The sequence below is a fragment of the Piliocolobus tephrosceles genome, chromosome 11 (assembly GCF_002776525.5).
Source record: "Piliocolobus tephrosceles isolate RC106 chromosome 11, ASM277652v3, whole genome shotgun sequence".
NCBI classification, from domain to species: domain Eukaryota; kingdom Metazoa; phylum Chordata; class Mammalia; order Primates; family Cercopithecidae; genus Piliocolobus; species Piliocolobus tephrosceles.
In genome coordinates this window covers 46,911,225-46,932,575 of record NC_045444.1, presented here as the reverse complement: position 1 = coordinate 46,932,575, position 21,351 = coordinate 46,911,225, and the positions used below count along the sequence as shown (strand labels likewise).

General features: G+C 36.3%; 1 protein-coding gene across 5 annotated transcripts in view; it reads right to left on the bottom strand.

Annotated features, from left to right (window-relative positions):
* The window catches only part of TANK (TRAF family member associated NFKB activator), a 106,853-nt gene that overhangs the window by 32,676 nt on the left and 52,826 nt on the right, over nt 1–21,351 (bottom strand). For all 5 annotated transcript variants that reach the window (XM_023217362.3, XM_023217360.3, XM_026454096.1 and 2 more), the window contains one exon: nt 232–340. In XM_023217362.3, coding sequence (XP_023073130.1) covers nt 232–340 — 109 coding nt within the window. The remainder of the gene's footprint in view (nt 1–231; nt 341–21,351) is intronic.

The window sequence follows — 21,351 nt, the reverse complement described above, 5'->3', positions numbered from 1 at the left end:
AGTATAGTATAGTATAGTATAGTATAGTATAGTATAGTATAGTATAGGTGAAAGTCCACTTTCCCATATCCTGCAAGTGTTCATTTAAATAAATGTAACATATAACTGTACCACAGTTATAATATCAAAACTATGGAGAAACAACGAAGGAATACAACAGAAGAACTCAACTTACACCTTTCTTTTCACCGAGAGGTTCTAGAAATACATAAAAAATTAACATGCACATACCTTGAGCGGAATTCACAAGAAGTAACTGTGATTTTAGCTTGTCAATAATAGTTTGTTGAAGGGACAGCTGTTCCTGTTGTTCACGTATTCTCTGCTCATAGTTCTCAGTCTGCTGACATAAAAACCAGTTAGCGTGATATTTACTGACAGACATGAACACATTATTTACCATCCATTAATAATATAAATAGGTATGAGTTGCCTACATTGTCATTTTGCAGGTATTGTGACTTATGAGATACAAACTGGCTCCAGGAATGTACTTGTAATTGTTACAAACATCAGTGATTGAAGACACTTAAAGCACCGTAAAAGTTTTAAAGATTATCTTATTTGGCCGGGCGCGGTGGCTCACGCCTGTAGTCCCAGCTTTTGGGAGGCCAAGGCAGGTGGATCATGAGGTCAGGAGATCGAGACCATCCTAGCTAACACGGTGAAACCACGTCTCTACTAAAAATACAAAAAAAATTAGCCAGGCATAGTGGTGGGCGCCTGTAGTCCCAGCTACTTGGCAGGCTGAGGCAGGAGAATGGCATGAACCTGGGAGGTGGAGCTTGCAGTGAGCCGAGATCGCGCCACTGTACTCCAGCCTGGTAGACTGAGCAAGACTCCGTCTCAGGAAAAAAAAAAAAAAAAAAGATTATCTTATTTAAACACATATCAGTCAAGGATTCAATCTACGATTTCCTGATCCTTCAGTAAGGATCAAAACTGTAATTCAGCATTTATTCCTTAATGAAAAAAAAAAGCACAAATGAAACAACAAATACTAAAGTGATTTTTTAAAAATACACACTAACTTAAAAAATTAAGATTTTGTGTCTTTCAAATAAACACACTTCCAAATTTATTTTTAGGGCACACAAACACTAAGGAAGTGTTGATAAAAATCAAAGGGACAAATACAAATTATAAAATTATAATGACCAGAAACTTCTCTGCTAAGTTTTAAGAAATTAAGAGAACACCATGGTTGACCTTTGGTGTCTATCTTAAATGCCACAGTTTCCCTTATATTGTTAATCCATTCATTTTGCTATTTTATTGCAATGACTGTGAAAATAAAGCAATGAAATAAGACACAAGTTTATACTGAGGAATACAGATGTTGCAAACCTTCAAGCAAATTTGAAACTGTTGTATCACAATTACCAAATTAGTACAGTCTTAAAAACGTATCACCAAACAGTAACAGAGAACTTTTTTTTTTTTTAACCAATTTCTATCCCTGGAGGGATAAATAATGTCTAAGTTGCAAATTCCCTAAAATATAAAATGAAAATGAAGTTCTAATAATCTCAGAATGATATTCAGTAGATACTATTTGACTTTAAACTGATTCTTAAAGTTCAAAATTAGTGAAGCTCTATTATTTTCAGAGACCAATAAACTTAAAAATTTTAATAAATTACACAGCTGTTCATCGATTAGCAAATATAAATTAGCTTAAGAAATTAAAGCTTGGGAGGCTGAGGCGGGCGGATCACGAGGTCAGGAGATCGAGACCATCCTGGTTAACACAGTGAAACCCTGTCTCCAGTAAAAATACAAAAAATTGGCCAGGTGTGGTGGCAGGCGCCTGTAGTCCCAGCTACTCGGGAGGCTGAGGCAGGAGAATGGTGTGAACCTGAGAGGCAGCACTTGCAGTGAGCCGAGTTTGCGCCACTGCACTCCAGCCTGGGCAACAGAGTGAGACTCCGTCTCAAAAAAAAAGAAACGAAAGCTAAATACATTTTCCCAAATAAAAGGTGAACTTTTATAAGTAATACCGTTTAAATATGAATAACTGACAAAGCTGATAAGCAACCCATGTGGTGCACTGTCTTTGCACACTGCCTAAAGGCAGTCTTACATAGTTTCACATTCCCCATAGAATTCATATAGATTAAGTAACTTATACATAGGAGATGTTCAGTATATGTTCACTGAAAAATTAAAAAAGGAAATACGGATTCCAACTACATTTTATTATTGTGAACAGAAGAATGAATCATGTGGGTCTACCTGAAGTGTATGTCCAATGAATATGTCTCAGAAATGATCACTGATACCCAAGTCTAGTCTAGGGCCTGGCTTCCCAGGATAAGACATCTTATTTCTGTATAAATTCACACCCAACCCCCTAGAAATAGTGTCATAAGCTGACTGAATGAAGGACCCAAAAATCTACAGCAAATTCTAAATATTGATTGACTTGGGCTACACAGCACCACCAGGGCTGAAGAATCAGCAAACAAGTTAGAGACTTCTCTATATATTTCTGCACTAATTAAAGCTTTCTCCAAGAACTCAAAGTTCTTCACAAACATCAATCAACAAGTACCTATTTTTTCACTTTATTTTGATAGGTATATACATTATACAGTCCAGATATTAAGTAACCAGTCCAAAAAACTTAGCAAGTTAGAGACAGGTCCAGCATAAATGTCTATGTTATTCAAGTCTCCATGTCTTTTTCTCCCAACTTAATGAAGAAACCATATATTTTCTTTTGAAACCAACTCAGAAAGCTTCTGCCAGTTAATTTTTATCTTCTATTCTCTGGTTTAAAAAACATATTTTAGCACATCTGCATATAAGATAGTATAATAAATAATCCTAAAAATGTATTCAATAACTAGGAAAAATTAATGAATCAATGGCTATTTCAAGTTGAAGTTTTAACTACTTCTTAAGCTACTTAATAAAGTATTATAAAGGTTGAGCAAAGTCTACAATAATTTTAAAAACCAATACTCTGGAAGTATAAGAGGGGAAATAGAACAGCAAGAGCCCATGTTTTCCTTCTACACTTTTCATATACTTACATTTAGCAGTTATAATGTTCTAGTCTAATTGTCTAATGTCTGATTTCCCTCTAGACTGAACTTCTCAAGGGTAGAGAGTATTTCCTCCTGATATCTCCAGAGTATTACAGAGTGCCTGGCACATATTGGGATGCTCGGTAAATATTAGTTGAATAAACAAACTAATTAAATTGTTAAAGAAATATCACAGTTAAGCATCCCATGCTGCTGCTCTGCCTCTAGAGTAGTCATTCTTTTACTCCTTTACTTTCTTAATAAACTTACTTTCACTTAAAAAAAACAAAAAAGAAATATCAGAGGAACAGATATGCTTTCAGAAATGATCTGGAGGAATGGAGGAATGCCTTTGCTTATATTTCTCTAAGGGAAACAGTAAAAACAGAAACAAGGTCAGTAGGTAAATACAACAAAGGGATATTAAGTTTGAGAAAATGGATGCAAAAAATAGGTAATGTTTGAAGATTTTTTTTTTGGAAAAAAAGGGAAGCTTATATCATTAGAAAAAAGGTAGTAATTTGAGAAAATGTATATTCAGAAAAGAGTATAAAGATTTTGACCACAGACTATTAGACGGAAAGTCCAAAAGGAAATATTACATCAAACTGGGAAACAACCAGTAGAATTTGGTTTATTTGCTGTTTGGAAACTAAACGAAACTAGTCTTTTTTTTTTTCCTTTTATTAAATGCTTTTGTTCACAGAACATATCTGCCTAAACTTAAAATGTGAAAAGTCCTTTTACAAAGTCAGATTATTGCTGTACCGTCATAGTATTTTTTTTAAAATACAATTACAAAGCAAGTACATTCTAGCACTATCAAAGACCCCACAAAACAGAAAACTCACTAACAACCACATTGAAAATGTACAACAGCAATGTCTTGTCAACACTTCTGTACAGAGCACAGACATGACAGCTAAAACAGACAGAAGAGAAGATGCTTTTGACAGCCAGTGTGTGTGAATGATTCTTTGAGTCAGATGGCAGCAACAAGTTACCAACTAGGAGATCTACATGACAACTAACCATCCATCTGTATCAAACACCATCTGGCCAAGATGACTCTGGCTTCTGTGTATTTGACACTCCTTCCAGTTTCAAAGACTAGCAAAACAAGTGGTCTACCAGCATCTAAATAGGTAAACAGGTACTTAGGTACTTGTGCTATAAGGTACTTTGTTTTTTATTTTATTTTATTTATTACTATATTATTTATATAGAGACAGGGTCTTGCTATGTTGCCCAGGCTGTTCTCAAACTCCTGGGCTCAAGTGATCCTCCCACCTTGGCCTCCCAAAGTGCTGGGATTACAGACATGAGCCACCCCGCCTGGCCCATAAGGTTAACTTTGTATTCTTTCTTAGTGTTCAAAAGTAAAACTTAAAACACTGGTGATCAAATATAGCACACATCCTAAATTTATTAAAAATGGTTGCCCATATTCTGGATTATGATAAGCAAAAAAAAAGTTTATTTTAAAAATTACCCTTTTATCCAGGCAAAATTTCAATATTTCCTCTTCAAAACTAAGGCAGCATATTTCCTATAATTTTGTGTAGATACCTGTTTAAGTTTTTGTGAGTATCATAAATATTAAAATAGAGTTCCATAAATTGAATTTTTTCCTATTGCTGGTATTGAACTTTTTTTTTTTTTTTTTGTATTTTCCAAGGCACTTATTTCTTACCCAGGGAAAAAAAAGTTTAAGTGCCCTTAAGTCATCTATAATACTCTAAGTCAAACATTTCTTCTCCTCCTCAATAACTAATTTCAATATTCTAAAAAATATCACTGCTTTCCTCCAATGATTTATTAAGGAATTTAATAAATGTTGAGTGGATTGAAAAAAAAATGAAATAGTCCCAATTTTAAAACTTTTCAAATTATTCCAAGGTTAACAAAGAGAATGAAAGATGTACGGAAGAATTTGCATGGCTACCACAAATGCTCTCCATAGGAAGCTCCACAGTTCATGAAGGAAGATAATTAAATATTAATTATCCTAATACATAGCACTTTAGATAGAAACTAATTTATTTAGACACAATCTAATTAAAATATATCTTGAAATTTTGGTAGGCTAAGAATCAACTTCAATTTTGAGTTTTCTTTAAAAAGTATGAGATCAAATAGGATCAGCAACCCAGAGATTCTGGCTTACACTGGTCTTTCTTCAATCGTTTTCTGCCTACTAGGTTATAAGCCCTGTACGTTCCCATCCTCCAGTACCAAGACTTATCTAGAAGATCTGCAACTTGACAGATCAGATTTCCAATCTAATTATCTACTTTTAGGTGACAGTGCTGCCACCAATTTCTCAGCATGCCAAGTGGTAAACTGTGACAAACTATTTTTATTTTACAATCCTGTGTTTCGTTCCTGATTAATTTACTTGCCTCTTTGAGCCTTTGGTTTCTTCCTCTTTAAACGAAAATTACATTTACCTGAAGGATTGAAAGAGACAGAATATATAAAATATTTGTCTTGCAATATGCTCGTTGGCAATGTTAGTTCCTGTCTTTTAACAATGAGCAAGATATCTACATAATATCCAAAGCCGCGGGAGTGAGGCCAATGCAGAGAGTCGCCATCAGGGCAATTCCTATTGGAGTTGCCCAGACAGGGCCACCCCAAGACCCCAGACCAGTAGAGCCATCAGGGTGCAACTCCAGGCTGGGAGACCCAAAGGCATGCAACTCCAACACCAAGAAATGCAGCCAACAATGTGATGGAGTAGGGTTGCCTAGAGCCTTGGGGGCCCAACTTTCACCCCAGTGTGTCCAGAAAATAAGAAATGGGAGTTGAAGACTATACTCAAGCTTCAGGGTTTAATGTTGGCCCACTGGGTTTGTTGTTGTTGTTTATTTGAGGTGTTTGGATGTGGTTAGAACCTGTTAGCCCTTTGTTCTTTCCTGTTGCTCTATATTGGAGTGGGAATGTCTATCCTATGTCTGTCCCACTATTGTCTTTTGGAAGCATATAACTGTATAATTTCATAGGCTCACAGCTGGAGAGGAATTTGTCTCTGGATGAATTGTACTTTGAGTCTCATTTCCATATCTGATTTAGATAATGTTTAGATGAAAACTTTAGGGTTTAAAGTTGATGCTGGAACAAGGTAAGTCTTTTTGGGGCTTTTGGGATGGAATAAATATGTATCATGTACATGTATCTCATATATTTTGTATGTGTGCAGGATATAAATCTGGGGGAGCCAGGGGTGAAATGCTATAATCTGAATGTGTGTCCCCACCAAAATTCATGTTGAAACTTAATCCCCATTGTGATGGTATTAAGAAGTGGGGCCTTTTAGGAGGTATTAAGTTGTAAGGGCTGCTCCCATATGAATAAGATTAAGGCCTTTATAAAAGGGGCTTCACACAGAGTTCAGTCCTTTTTGCCCTCCATCCCTTCTGCCATATTAGAATACACTGTTCATCTCCACTAGATGATGCAGCAATGAGGTGCCATCTTGGAAACAGAGACTGGGCCCTCACCAGACACCAAGCCTGCTGGAGCCTTGATCTTGGACTTCTCAGCCTCTAAAACTGTGAGAAATAAATTTCTATTATTTATAAATCACCTGGTATAAGGTATTTTGTTATAGAGTACAAATGGACTAAGACATAGAGCATGTAGTACGTATGTTTATGAACAAAAGCTCTGGTTATCACCGAAGCCAGATCTCTCAGTCTTTTTTCTAGTTCATTGTAACCTAGGACTCAGGTGTTTATGAGAAATCAGTATGGCATCTCCATTGAATCAAAAACATTCCTGTCAAGCAAACAAAACAAAACAAAAAACAAAGCCCTGGTTGTTCAAAGTTTACAAAGAGACAAAATGGACTAAATGATTAAAGATTAATGGCTATTAAAAGTTATAAAAATCACACACCTTTGTCAAAAAATTCAAATAACAAAATGACCACTACCACCAACACAACAAAAACAAGTACGTACAGATATGTACAAAGTAAAACGTGGCAGGATCCTCCCTTACTTTGCCTTCCATTTTTCCTCAAGGGTAACTACTACTGACATTTTGGTATATACCCTTTCAGAACTCCTGTATACATATGTGTATATGTATCACACTTTTTTACAAATGAGAACTATTCTGCAACCAAATTTTTCAACTCAGCAACACATTACCATCATGTGATAATTTCATTACATACTATGTACCAAAATCAGTTTTATTTTATCTCATTTAATCCTTAAACCAACCATCCTAGGAGACTATTTCCCACATTTTACAGATGAGAAAATTGAGTCTTAAAGAGGTACAAAATAATCTGCCTAGGCTCACTGCAACCTCCACCTCCCGGGTTCAAGCGATTCTCCTGCCTCAGTCTCCCAAGTAGTTGCGATTATAGGCGCCCCCCTCCCCCGCATCACACCTGGCTAATTTTTGTATTTTTAGAAGAAACAGGATTTTGCCATGTTGGCCAGGCTGGTCTTGAACTCCTGACCTCAAGTGATTGGCCTGCCTCAGCCTGCCATAGTGCTGGGATTATAGGCGTGAGCCACCGCACCCGGCCCCCAAGTATCAATTTTAATCTTAACTATTAAGCTTTCCCAGTAGATAGGAGAGCTAAGATTTGAATCTAGGCTTGCCTGAATACAAAGCCCAAGCCCCTAACTAACCACTACGCCACATCTTATGAGTACCTCTAGCTCACATGAGGCCCTCTCTTGCTATATATTCTCTTCCTAGGTAATCTCATCCATGCCAGTAGCTCAAATTTTTCTTCTAGCTTAGATCTCTCTTCTAAGCTATGGATCTATGTGGTCAACTGTTCTGGGGAAAGCACTTCAAATATTCCAAACTGATGATTTCCCCCCATTACCACTCCCTCTCATCTCTCCTCTCCACCCCCGAAAAGTCTGGTTCTTTGCTAGTATTCCTTTTCTTGGTACACGGTGCTCTTATCTATACAGAAAGCTGTGACCATCTTTGACATCTATTTGTTCTATAGCCAATCCATTACCAAGCATCAATCTTTTTTATTTATTTATTTATTTATCTTTTTGAGATGGAGTCTTGCTCTTTTAGAGCTCTGTCTTGCTCACTGGAGTACAGTGGTGTGATCTAGGCTCAACGCAACCTCCACTTCCTGGGTTCAAGTGCTTCTCCTGCCTCAGGCTCCCGAATAGCTGGGATTACAGGTGCCCACCATCACGCCTGGCTAATTTTTGTATTTTTAGTACAGACAGGGTTTCATCATGTTGGCCAGGCTGGTCTTGAACTCCTGACCTCAAGTGATCCGTCTGCCTGGGCCTCCCAAAGTACTATTACAGGTATAAGCCACTGTGCCTGGCCCCAAGTATCAAGTTTAATCTTAACTATTAATATCTCTTAAGTCTATTACCACGACCTTAATGGACTGCTGCAATAGCCTAACTATTCTCTAGCAGCCATTGTGTTCTTTGCAAAATGCACATGTAATCATATTACTCCATACTTTTTTTTCTACCCCTCACCCTTGTCCCCCAAAAAACCTTAAATGGCTTCTTACACTCCTAGAATAAAGAACCAAAAGTCCTTAATATGGTCTCCAAGTCCCTACTAAGAGCCTCTGACTCTTCTCATTGCACTATTTCCCTTATACTTTAAGTTCTTTTAGGCCAATGGGTCTTTATAATGCAGGTCCTTGTACTTAAAAAGCCCTCCAAACCTGCCCTTTCAAAAATCATTATATAACGATAATCTCTGACCTGCTGGATTAGGTCAAGTCCCCAACAGACATTCAAATAGCAATTTACCTTTCTTCTTGACACTTTGATCAGAGTTTTTTTTTTTTTTTTGAGACGGAGTCTCGCTCTGTCGCCCAGGCTGGAGTGCAGTGGCGCAATCTCGGCTCACTGCAAGCTCTGTCTCCCGGGTTTACGCCATTCTCCTGCCTCAGCCTCCTGAGTAGCTGGGACTAGAGGCGCCCACCATCTCGCCCGGCTAGTTTTTTGTATTTTTTAGTAGAGACGGGGTTTCACCGTGTAGGCCAGGATGGTCTCGATCTCCTGACTTGGTGATCCACCCGTCTTGGCCTCCCAAAGTGCTGGGATTACAGGCTTGAGCCACCGCGCCCGGCCTGATCAGAGTTTCAAGCTATATTTGTGAGACTGTTTGATTAGTCTCTGCTTTACTAGACTGTGCCACCATTCCATGAAGCAGGAAGCAAGCATGTCTGTTTGCTTATCACTATAGATTTAGTACTTAGTACAGTTCGGGATACATAGTAGGTGCTCAATATATTTTTGAATGAATATCATTAATTCTTTATTAACCAATCTCCTTGAATACATATCCTACATACCTGACTACAAGTTTTAACAGGACATATTTCTGGAAGTAAAACCTTGGAAGAAAGGATACAAATATTTTTCATTCTGATAATGTGGAAAATAAATCTACTGGCAAAGTACTGACAATGTAAAACAAAGAAATAAAGCTTTGATCAAAAACCACCTGGAGCACCTTTATTCTAATACCAGTAGTTTCATTAGGAAAAAACCAGAATGAACCACTTTACCCTGTCAACACTTTGGATAGAGTATATATGTTGTTGGGGAAAAAAAAAGAGTGGTAAACCATAATAAGGCCATTTACATCTTATGTGAAAATGAAGGATTTTTTTTAACATAGTACCTACAATAAAGGTATTTTATGCCTTTTGCAATCCTTTAAAATATGTTTTACAAGCTTTTAGAGGTAACATAAGCCTTAGGTTAAAGCTTTACATTTCACATGGGTCAAGACTAGCTCCTGAATAAAGCAATCTGACAACAAAACAGTCCTGATCGCTTAACATTTATTGTCAGAAAAACGTTAGAGAAGATCTGTAATTTATGATAAAAAGACAAGGCACAGTCAAATTTACTCTTATTTTAGGCCTTCTCCTCAGCCTTACTGGCTAGTCAACAAGCTTAGCAAATTGGATGGTTTTAAATATTATGTACCCTTCACTTTTCTTCTCAGTACAAAGAAAAAGCAATTAATATAACATAGCATCTGAATCATTTTATAATTAAGGATATTGCTTCCTTCTATGTAAGACTTTGTCAGTTTTTCTCTTTTAATCAAGAGGGGGCAAGAAGAGAAAAATTCCATTTCAAATTTCTTTTCTCAACAAAGGGATTTCTATTTTCTGATTACATAATGCAAAGAATCTTGGGACAAGCAGGAGAGGCCAGCTGCAGGTTTTCTATAACCTAATCATTTATGATTATGGTAATCTGACTTGTAGCAATCAGTTTTAACATTTTCAGATGTTTTAATTATTTTATTATTCTTCTCCTGGAAAGATGGTCAAAGAAGCAATAGAAATTTCTCCCATGGAACAGTGGCAGAAATTGATGACAAGTAACTTGGTATGAGTAATAAACTGATTAAATATTTAATTCCATATTATGGAGTCTTGTGATACCTGAAACTCTCCAAGCAATTCTAGACTAGTAAGCCAAAAGATGTGGCAAGGACTGCTAATTATTCCCCATATCCATTTTATTTCTTCCTTTTAGTAATATAGAGTTTTAACAGGGCACATGGTCACGCAGCTAGAGGATATATTTACTAGCCTTCTTCACTACTACATGTGATCATGTGACTAAGTTCTGGCGAGAGGGTGTGAACAGAAATAATCTGCACAAATTTTGGACAACATCATTAAAAGAAAGCTGTCTGCCCTTCACTTCTCTTCCCCTTCTCATTGGCAAGGAAATAAGGAGAGCAGCCACTGTGATTTCAGAGAGGGAAGCCATATATTAAGAACGGTAGAGCTGGCCGGGCGTGGTGGCTCAAGCCTGTAATCCCAGCACTTTGGGAGGCTGAGACGGGCGGATCACGAGGTCAGGAGATCAAGACCATCCTGGCTAACACGGTGAAACCCCGTCTCTACTAAAAAGTACAAAAAAACTAGCCGGGTGCAGTGGCGGGCACCTGTAGTCCCAGCTACTTGGGAGGCTGAGGCTGAGGCAGGAGAATGGCGTAAACCTGGGAGGCGGAGCTTGCAGTGAGCTGAGATCCGGCCACTACACTCCAGCCTGGGCGACAGAGTCAAACTCTGTCTCAAAAAAAAAAAAAAAGAACGGTAGAGCTGCCTTACTAGCCCTGTTCTATTCACCTGTGGACTGCTACAAAAGACATAACTTTTATTTTTTTATTTTTTATTTTTTTAAATTAAGACAGGGTCTCGCTATGTTGCCCAGGCTGGTCTTGAACTCTTGGGCTCAAGCAATTTTCCTGCCTTAGCCTCTCAAAGTGCTGGGATTACTCACATGAGTCTTTGTGCCAAGCAGAGGCAAAAGTCAACTTCTATATTTACACACTGTATTTCTTAGTCTCTTTGTAACAGCTTATCCTACATAATAAGCAATTCAGGGGCCAAACCAACTCTACCACCCTATATTCGCCATAATAATCTTTTGTCTTATTCTGTAAGCATATTAAAAGTTGTCTGGTCAGAGGCTATTGTGATTAAAAGATTCCTCTACTTTAGAATGAACAGAAGACCTCTTAGTGTGGGTATGTATGAATGCTTACACATGCCCAGAAATGGAATAAGCAATATTTGACTGTGAACCCTTTAAGTGCGTGCTCTGTTTTATCTATCTTTTAATTGCTAGCACATATGATGTCTCTGGCACATGATAAATTGAAGGATGAGTAAAGGAAACATTAAATATTATACTCTAGCCTCTTTTGGTAAAAAGAGATGTATAAGTCACAAAGAAAGGATTCATCCAAGAAGAGAGGAGACTATATTAAGTTATTCATAGCAATGGGAAGAAAACAGTTTGAAAACCTGGAATGAGCTATGACTTAGCTAGGTTAGTATAACGAATATGGTCTTTGGTCTGATAAACCTAGTTTCAGCATAGATTTTGCAACTTAGATTGGAAAATCAACATTTCTGAGTCTCAGTTTCTTCGTTTGAAAATAAAGCTAACAATGCATACTTTTGTAGGGCTGTAACACTTGTAGAATATGTTCATTCATTAAATGTTAATTTTCCTTTCTGATTTATGAAGTAATATGAATTTAAATGTTGAAGGGAAGAAGACTGCTTCTGTGTTTCTGAGATTAGTGCACTGCTTCTATGTATCTGAAATTGTCTGGTATTTTAGTATGGTCTAGAATGAGGGCTGTACCAGAGGATAAGCTAAAAAGAGCCATGTTTTAAGACTAGAGGTTCTAAAAAAAACAATTTAACAGCATGGTGGCAAGAGAGCCTAGGCATAACAATGGAAAATTTGGTCTAGAACTAAAGGAGAAAAACACTATTTAGGGGCCAGGTAAAATAAATATATTTCGTGATCAATAGCAGGACACTAGTAGTAGGAGGAGAGATTATCCTTTGAAATTTATGTGAAGTAAATTTAGTGTAAATAAAAGGTAGTATTATTCCACACAGCAGCTTATTAAACTCATTACTCTCCTGCAATGGTACAGGTGAGAAAAAAAGGTGAATATGCAAGTTCAGGTCTGGATATTCAGTTTAATGTTCCTTCCAAGTAGCAGTGAGACATATGGGTCTACAGTTCAGAGGGCAGGTCTGGACTAGGAATATAAATTTAGGAGTTAATTGTCACAGATATTTCAAGCCACAGGAAAAAATGAGAAGGTTCATATAAGAATAGAAAGTAAGGGCTGGGCGCAGTGGCTCACATCTGTAATCCCAGCACTTTGGGAGGTTGAGGTGGGCAGATCACTTGAGGTCAGGAGCTCGAGACCAGCCTGGCCAACATGGTGAAACTTTGTCTCTACTAAAAATAAAAAAATTAGCTGGGCGTGGTGGCAGATGCCTGTAATCCCAGCTACTCAGGAGGCTTAGGCAGGAGTATCACTGGAACCCAGGAGGCAGAGGTGAGCCAAGTGAGTGCCACTGCACTCCAGCCTGGGCAACAGAATGATACTCCATCTCAAAAAAAAAAAAAAAAAAAAAAAAAAGAGAGTTGCAAGAAGGAGGTGTAGTACAAGGTATTGTCAGGTATTCATGACATGAGGTAGGTTTATATGTGCAAACCTGAAAGACTATTGACAATTTTTGGCAGAGAAGTTATAGACAAGAAGTTTGTGGTCAAACATTTTTTTCAAATTCTAGGTCTACTAATTCTACTAACTTAGTAGCTATGTGGTTGTGGTCAAGTTACTTCATCTCTGCACTTAATTTTCCTCATTCAAAAAACGAAAATAATACTTCCTCTTAAGATTTATACAAGGATTAAATAACTGTAAAGCTCTCTGGCAAACAAACCTCAATAAATCTTAGTGATGATAATGGAGAAGATGATGACATTAAAACATTTAAAACCTTTTTCAGATTAGAATGATTCCATTTTTGAAAAAATATGATTCACATACTCTGAAAGGATATATACCCAATTACTAACAATGGACAGCCCTAGGGAGTGAGGGAGAGGACTATCACTTTATATTCTGCACATCTTGTTTACTTAAAAAAAAAAAAAAAAAATGTGGTGCTTTTGTAATTTAAGCCAATAATATTTTAAAAATCACTTATCTGTTTTGTCTTTACCTCCCTTATCAATTTGGAATGCTTGGATGTCTTTCCTGAACGGAATGCTCCTTAATGGATACAGCATACTAACTTCTCAAAGAAAAGCTTCTGAGTCTCAAATTGCAGTGAACTGGAAGAAACACTGAGAGAAGAACTGACTTGGAGTATAGACAGCTGAGTGGTAAAAGGCTGGTGAGTTTATATAAACTGATGAGTTGACAGTTGAATAGCAATAAAACATGGCTACTAAGATAATCTAGGCTAGGCCAATTTTTTTTTTGTAATAGAGTTTTTAAAAATATGTTAAAATATGTATCAAATAATTCACATTGTTGTGTAGCCATCACCACCATTCACCTCCAGAACTTTTTGGATCCTTCCTAACTGAAACTCTGTATCCATTAAGCACTAACTCCTCATTCCTTCCTCCCTCTCAACCGTTGGCAACTACCCTTCTACTTTCTGTCTTTATCAATTTGACTATTCTTAGTGTCTCATATAAGTTTAATCATACAATATTTGTGCTTTTGTGACTGACTTACTTAACTTAGTATAACATCTCCAAGGTTCTACTTTGTAGCACATGTAAAATTTTCTTTCCATTTTAAGGCTAAATACTACTATGTTGTGTGTATATACCACCTCACGGTTATCCATTCATCTGCTTAAGAACACTTGGGTTGTTTCCACCTTTTGCCTAATGTGAATAATGCTGTTCTGAATCTGAATGTACAAATATCCAATTGAGTCTTTGCTAGCACTTCTTCTGGGTATGTAACCAAAGAGTAGTAGGATTGCTGAATCACATGGTAATTCTATGTTTAAGTTTTTAAAGAATTGTCATATCATTTTTCCACAATGGCTGCAGTATTTTACATTCCTACTAGCAATGCATAAGGGTTCTAATTTCTACACATCCTTGCCAACACTTACTTTGCTTTTTTGAATAACAGCCACATCAATGGGTGTGAAGTAGCATCTCACTGTGTTTTTACTAATGAATAGGGATGCTGAGCATCTTTTCATATGCTTATTGGCCATCTGTATAACTTCTTGGAGAAATCTCTAAAGTCCCTTGCCCATTTTAAATTCAGGTTTTGTTGTTGTTGAGCTGTAGTTCTTTATATATTCTAGATATCAATTTCTTACCAAATATGATTTGTAAATACTTTCTCTTATTCTGTGGGTTGCCTTTTCACTCTGTTGATAGTGTCCTTTGACACACAAAAGTTTTAATTTTGATGAAGTCCAACTTATTTTTTCCTTAGTTGCCTGTGTTTTTGGTGTCATACCCAAGTCACCGCCAAATCCAATGTCATAAACCTTTCCCCCCTATGATTTCTTCTAAGTCTTTATGGTTTTTACCTCTTGCATTTGGGTCTTTGATCTGTTTTAATTTTTGAACATGGAGAAAGGCAAGGGTCCAATTCATGAAAATGTGATTTGTTTCCATATATTTGTGTCTTCTTTAAATGGCTTGTTGTTAATTATCGAAACACAACTGATTTTTGCATGTTTATTTTGTAACTTTACTGAATTTGTTTATTAGTTCTAACAGGTGGGATTTTTTTTGGGTGTGGAATCTTTAGGGCTTTCTATACTTAATATCATGTTGTTTACAAACAGGGATAATTTTATTTCTTCCTATCCAATTTGACGCCTTTTATTTCTTTTTCTTCCCTAACTGCTCTGTCTAGGACTTTCAGTACTATGGTGAATAGAAGTATATCCTTGACTTATTTCAATCGTAGACAAAAAGCTTTCAGTCTTTCACTCTGGAGTATGATGTTAGTTGTGGGTTTTTCCTATGTTGGATGATCTTTATTTTGTTGAGTTGGTTCCTTCTATTCTTAGTTTGTTGGGTGTTTTTTAAAATCCTAAAATTTGATAAAATTTGAATTTTATCAAATGCTTTTTCTGAATCAGTTGAGATGATCATGTTTTTTCTTTTCAATCCTGTTAACATGGTATATTGCATGGTATATCATGACTAATTTTGTATGCTGAACCATTACTGCATTATAGGAATAAGTCTCACTTTGTCATGGTATGTAATTATTTAAATATGCTGTTGAATTTGATTTGCTAGTGTTTTGTTGAGGATTTTTTGCATCAATATTGTCTTAGTCTGTTTTGTGCTGCTATAACAGAATACCTGAGGTTGGGTAAATTATAAAGAACAGAAATTTATTTCTTCACAGTTCTGGAGGCTGAGAAGGCCAAAACCAAGACACCAGTATCTGGCAAGTCCAAAATCAAGACACTAGCATCTTCCACATAGTGGAAGGTATCATGTGGCTGAAGGGCAAAGAGAAAGGGCAGCAGGAGTCAAACTGACCATTTTGGAGCAGCATTAACTATGCCCATGGCGGCAGAGCCCTCATGGCCTAATTATCTCTTAAAGGTCCCACATCTTAATATTGTTATACTGGCAATTAAATTTCAACATGAGTTTTGGAGGGGACAAACACTCAAACCATAGCAAATATTCATAGGGGATATTAGTCTGTAGTCTTATTTTCTAATAGTGTCTTTGGTATTAGGGTAATGCTAGCCTCATAGAATGAGTAAGGGAGTGTTACATACTGTTCAAGTTTTTGGAAGAGACTGAGAGGATTGGTATTAATTCTGCTTTGAATGTTTGGCAGAATTCACTGGTGAAGCTGTCTCATCCCAGGCTTTTCTTTGTTGGGAAGTTTTTGATTACTGATTCAATCTCCTTACTAGTTAAAGGTCTATTCAGATTTTCATTTTCTTCATGATTCATTCTTAGTAGTTTGTATGTTCCTAGGACGTTTTACTAGCTTATCCCATCTGTTGGCATACAATTGTCCATAGCACTCTTTTATGATATTTTTAACTTTTGTAAACTTGGTAATAATGTCCTCATTTTCTTATTTTAGTTATTTGTCTTCCCTCTTTTTTTAGTTAAGCTAACTAAAGGTTTGTTCTTGATCTTTTCTTGATCTTTTCAAATAGTCAACACTTGTTTTTGTTGATTTTCTTTATTGTTTTTCTATTTTTTATTTATATTTGTTTCCATTTTTATTATTTTCTTCTTTATGCTAGTTTTGGGTTTAATTTGTTCTTCTCTAGTTTCTTCAGGCATAAAGTTAAGTTACTGATTTGAGATCTCTCTTCTTTAATATACACATTTACAGCTAAACATTTCTCTATTAACTGCTTTTACTGCATCCTAGAAGTTTTTGGTACTTTGTATTTACACTTTCATTTATCTCAATATATATTCTAATTTCCCTTGTGATTTCTTTTTTGACCCACTGGTTAAGAGTGTTATTTAATTTGTACATATTTGTGAATTTCCCACTTTTCCTTTTGCTAATTTCTAGTTTCATTTCATTGTGATTAGAAAATATACTTAGCATGATTTCAATCTTTTTAAATTTATTAAGTCATTTTTAATGGCCTCTCCCAGGCCATTAAATATATGGTCTCTCCCAGAGAATGTTCCATGTGCCCTTGAGCAAATGTGTATTCTGTTGTTGCTGGGATATTTTACATTATGTCTGTTAGGTCCAACTGCTCTACAATGTTGTTCAAATCCTCTATTTCCATATAGATCTTTGTCTAGTTGCTCTATCCATTATTTGAAGTGTTTAAAGTATAATACTTTAATTCTCCTACTATTATCATAAAGCTGTAATGTTTCTTCCTTCAATAGTGTCAATGCTTGCTTCATATACTTTGGAGCTCTGATGTATGATGCATATATAACTGTTAATATTTGCTTCATAAACTGACCCTGTTATCATTATATAATGTCCCTTTCCTGTCTCTTGTAGTAGTTTTTGTTGTTTTGTTCTTTTATTTTTGAGACAGGGTCTTGCTCTGTCATCCAGGCTGTAGTGCAGTGGTGCAAACATGGCTCACTGCAGCCTCCCCCTCTGGGGCTCAACCAATCCACCTGTCTCAGTCTCCTGAGTAGCTGCGACTACAGGAGCACACCACCAGACCTGTTTTCTTTGTTTTTGTTTTTGTTTTTTTTTCTTTTGTAGAGATGGGATTTTGTCATGTTGACCCAGGCTATTCTTAAACTCCTGTGCTCTAACAACCCACCTGCCACAGCCTCCCAAACTGATGGGATTACAGGTGTGAGCCACCATGGCTGGCTTGGAACAATTTTTGATTTAAAGTCTGTTTTGTCTGATTTTAGTATATTCACTCTTGCTCTCTTTTGGTTATTAACAACTATATGAGTGTTCTCCCTTTTCCACCTCTTTGCCAGCATCTGTTATTTTTTGTCCAATTTTTTAATCAAGAAAACGATTTTAACTGGGGTGAGATGATATCAAATTGTGGTTTGGATTTCCATTTTCCTAATGATTAGTACGGTAAGCATTTTTTAAAATGCCTGTTGGCCATTTGCATGCCTTCTTTTGAGAAATGTCTATTCAGATCTTTTGCCCATTTCAAAATTGATTTGTTTTTGCTGTTTCGCTATTGAATTGAGTTATGTCGCCTGCTTATTAAGCCTTTGTCAGACAGTTTGCAAATATTTTATCCCATTCTGTAGGCTGTCTCTGTACTTTGTTGACTGTATCTTTTGTTGTGTAATATTAGCTTGATATAATCCCATCTGTCTAATTTTGTTGCCTCTGCCTTTGAGATCTTACCCAAAATATCTTTGCCCAGACCGATGTCCTAAAGCATTTCCCCAATGTTTTCTTCTAGTAGTTTCATAGTGTCAGGTCTTATATATAATCTTTAATTCATTTTGATTTGATTTTTATATATGGTGAGAAATGGGGGTCTACTTTCATTCTTCTGCATATGGTTATCTAGTTTTCCTAGCACTGTTTATTAAAGGGACTGTCCTTGAAAGCAATAAGGGAGGAAAACAATAAGGGAGAAAACCATGAAAATATCCAAAGAAAAACCACTCCAACCAACTGGGATAGTAAATGCAAAGGTTCTGAAATAGGAATATATTTGAAAAACAATAGGAAGCCCATGTGGTAGAAAGGCTGTGAGAGAATAGAGTGGTAGGAGATAAATGGAATGTCTGGTAAGGGCTAGATTAGGCTCTGCCTTAGTAGTCCATAGGAAGGACTTTGGTTGTTTTTCTTTTTTTGAGCCAGGGTCTCGCTCTGTCACCCAGAGTGGAGTGCAGTGGTGTGATCTCAGCTCACTGCAGCCTCAATCTCCCTCAACTTCCCAGGATCACTGGGCTCAAGCAATTCTCCCACCTCAGCCTACTGGGTAGCTGGGACTACAGGCATATACCACCATGTCCAGCTAATTTTGTTCATAACTTTGGCTTATATTTTATAGAAATCACTGAAAAATTTTGAGTAGGAGACTGATATAATTAACATTTAAATATTTCTTTTTAAAAGGATCACTCTGGCTGTTGTGTAACGTGATTGTAAAAAGGCATCAATTATTTTTTCACTCTATATTCAAGCTTTCTCCTCTCTCTCTGCTGTGTTATTACGCTTTCACATTGTTTCATTTATCCAACAAAAGAAAAAAAACACACAAAATCTCACTAGTTATCACTCTATTTCTCTTCTGCACAGTCAAGCTTTTAACCGTGTGGTTTATATTGTCTTTACTTCTTCATTCCCTAATTCTCCTCAGCCTACTACAATCTGCCCTCCCCACTCGACTTAACTGCCTTCAAAAAGGTCAGTAACCTCCACATAGCCAAATGCAACTGGCTTCGCCAGTTGTCATCTTATTAGATTTCTTGAATATCTGGTACTGCTAACTAGTGCTTCCTTCTTGAAGCTCTTTTCTAATGGCTTCTATGATATTACACTCTTTTTCTATCATTTGTTTCTTACCTTGTAGAGTGGTTTTTATTAGTTTCCTTAATGATTTTCCCTCTCTATGCCTATTCTTTAAAATATTGGTATTCTCCAAGTTCTCTTCCTATGCCTCTCAAATTGCTTAACCTATGTTCTGAATCTCCAGAGGCCAAGAAACTGATCTTCTCCCCTTCCTTCTCCCTCTCCCACTTCTATCCTTCAAATATTCCTTCAACCTATGCACTCTTAACTGGGAGATGTTATCCACATTTAAGGATACAACAAAATCCATTACTTCCATATCTACATTTTCCAATTCAGAACTTTTTCTAGGCCTAGATTCACACTTACAACCACCCATTGGCATTTTTACCTGTAAGCCTCACAGGTAACTAAAAATATTAACTAAAATCTAATTATAGATCTTATTTCCCCACCCCAAATTTGTACCCTCTTATCCATCCTTTGTTTCAGTCATCAGCACCACCATTAATCCAGTAATCTATTCCGACACCAGGATACCATCTGAGAGGGTACCAGGCCTCAGATGTGGCCTGTATTCAGGTGCCCCTGTTTTCCATTTTGACTCCTAAATAAACCTTAAATATTTTCCCCAATTCACCTCTAATGCTTAATTTATGTCCTAATTTTGATTGCTTGAAATGACTGCCATTCACTTTTTTCAAAAATTCAGGTATAACATATATGTGCATACACTTAGTATGTATGTATATTAATATATATTTTATGCATCATATAATTACATAATTTTATATCAATACATATATTAAAGTGCATAAAGTACAACTAGATAGTTGCCGGTTATATTATATTGTTTGCTCTTAGAACTTTGGTTAGTATGAAATAGGTTCTTAATTTATATTTGTTGAGCTCAATTTCACATTGCTCTGTATACTATCTATCTCTATCCCACTGTCAAGAAGACTATTCCAAAGCAGATATTAATCCTTCAGTAACTTTTGACTGAAAGAGGATATAGTACAAACTACTTAGTCATACTCATCTGTCTTTACAGGTTCTTTTCCTGGAACTTCCCATCATTCTTTTTGAAGCTATATGATTCCTTGTGGTACACGAAATATATCATACACTCTCTCACTTCTGAGTTTTTCTAAATATATAGTGCTCCTCCTGCTTCTTCCCCAGTTTGCTAAACTCTTCCTAATCTTAGCTCAAGTATGGACTCACATTGAGCTTATTACCTGATTCTCACAGACCAAGTATCTCTTCTCTGTGCTCATGTATTTTCCTATACTGATCTCTACTGTAGCACATCATACACTATAGTAATAACTACCGTCTTCTTTTCTTTTTTATTCTATTATATAGTAAAATATCTATTTTATTTATGATTTATTTGAACTTTTTAAAGTTTCTTAATGATATAAACGATAATTTATTTATTTCAGTATTCTCAAAACTTCATTAAGGGCCCAGTACTTAGGAGGTACTCAATAAATGTTTCTTCAATAAATCTACCAGAATATTTTGAATTTAGCATATAACAATATATATTCTACATTTTTTCTTCATCCATTCTTGAGTACTTAACAAATATTAGCTTTGAAAACTAAATGTAAAAAATTTTCCCTTTTTCTTCTTTGGAATATATGCTAATGTGAGCAAAGGCTTCTTTCACAGCAGATAGGGGGTTCAACTCTCAATTGCTTACCAATGGCTAGTGGAAAAAGAATAGGAGCTAACAGGAATTCCTGTTTCTGTCTTATCCAAAAGATATCTTAGTACTCGTCTAGAAGAAATATAAAATTGTTGTGGTTTCTTAATGAGTCTAAGAAGAACAAACACTGAGTTATTTGTTTTCTACAAAAGTAGTTATGTCTTAAACCTGAACTGAAAAAAAAAATTCAGATTCTAAACTTCAGTTCAATAATTTTAGAAAGCCCTCTCTCATACTGTGCACTCTTTCCTCCTATCCACCCCTAATGAAGACTTACAGTCCAAAAGTATTCATAAGGATTCCATAATGGAGTATTTTTTGTAAACC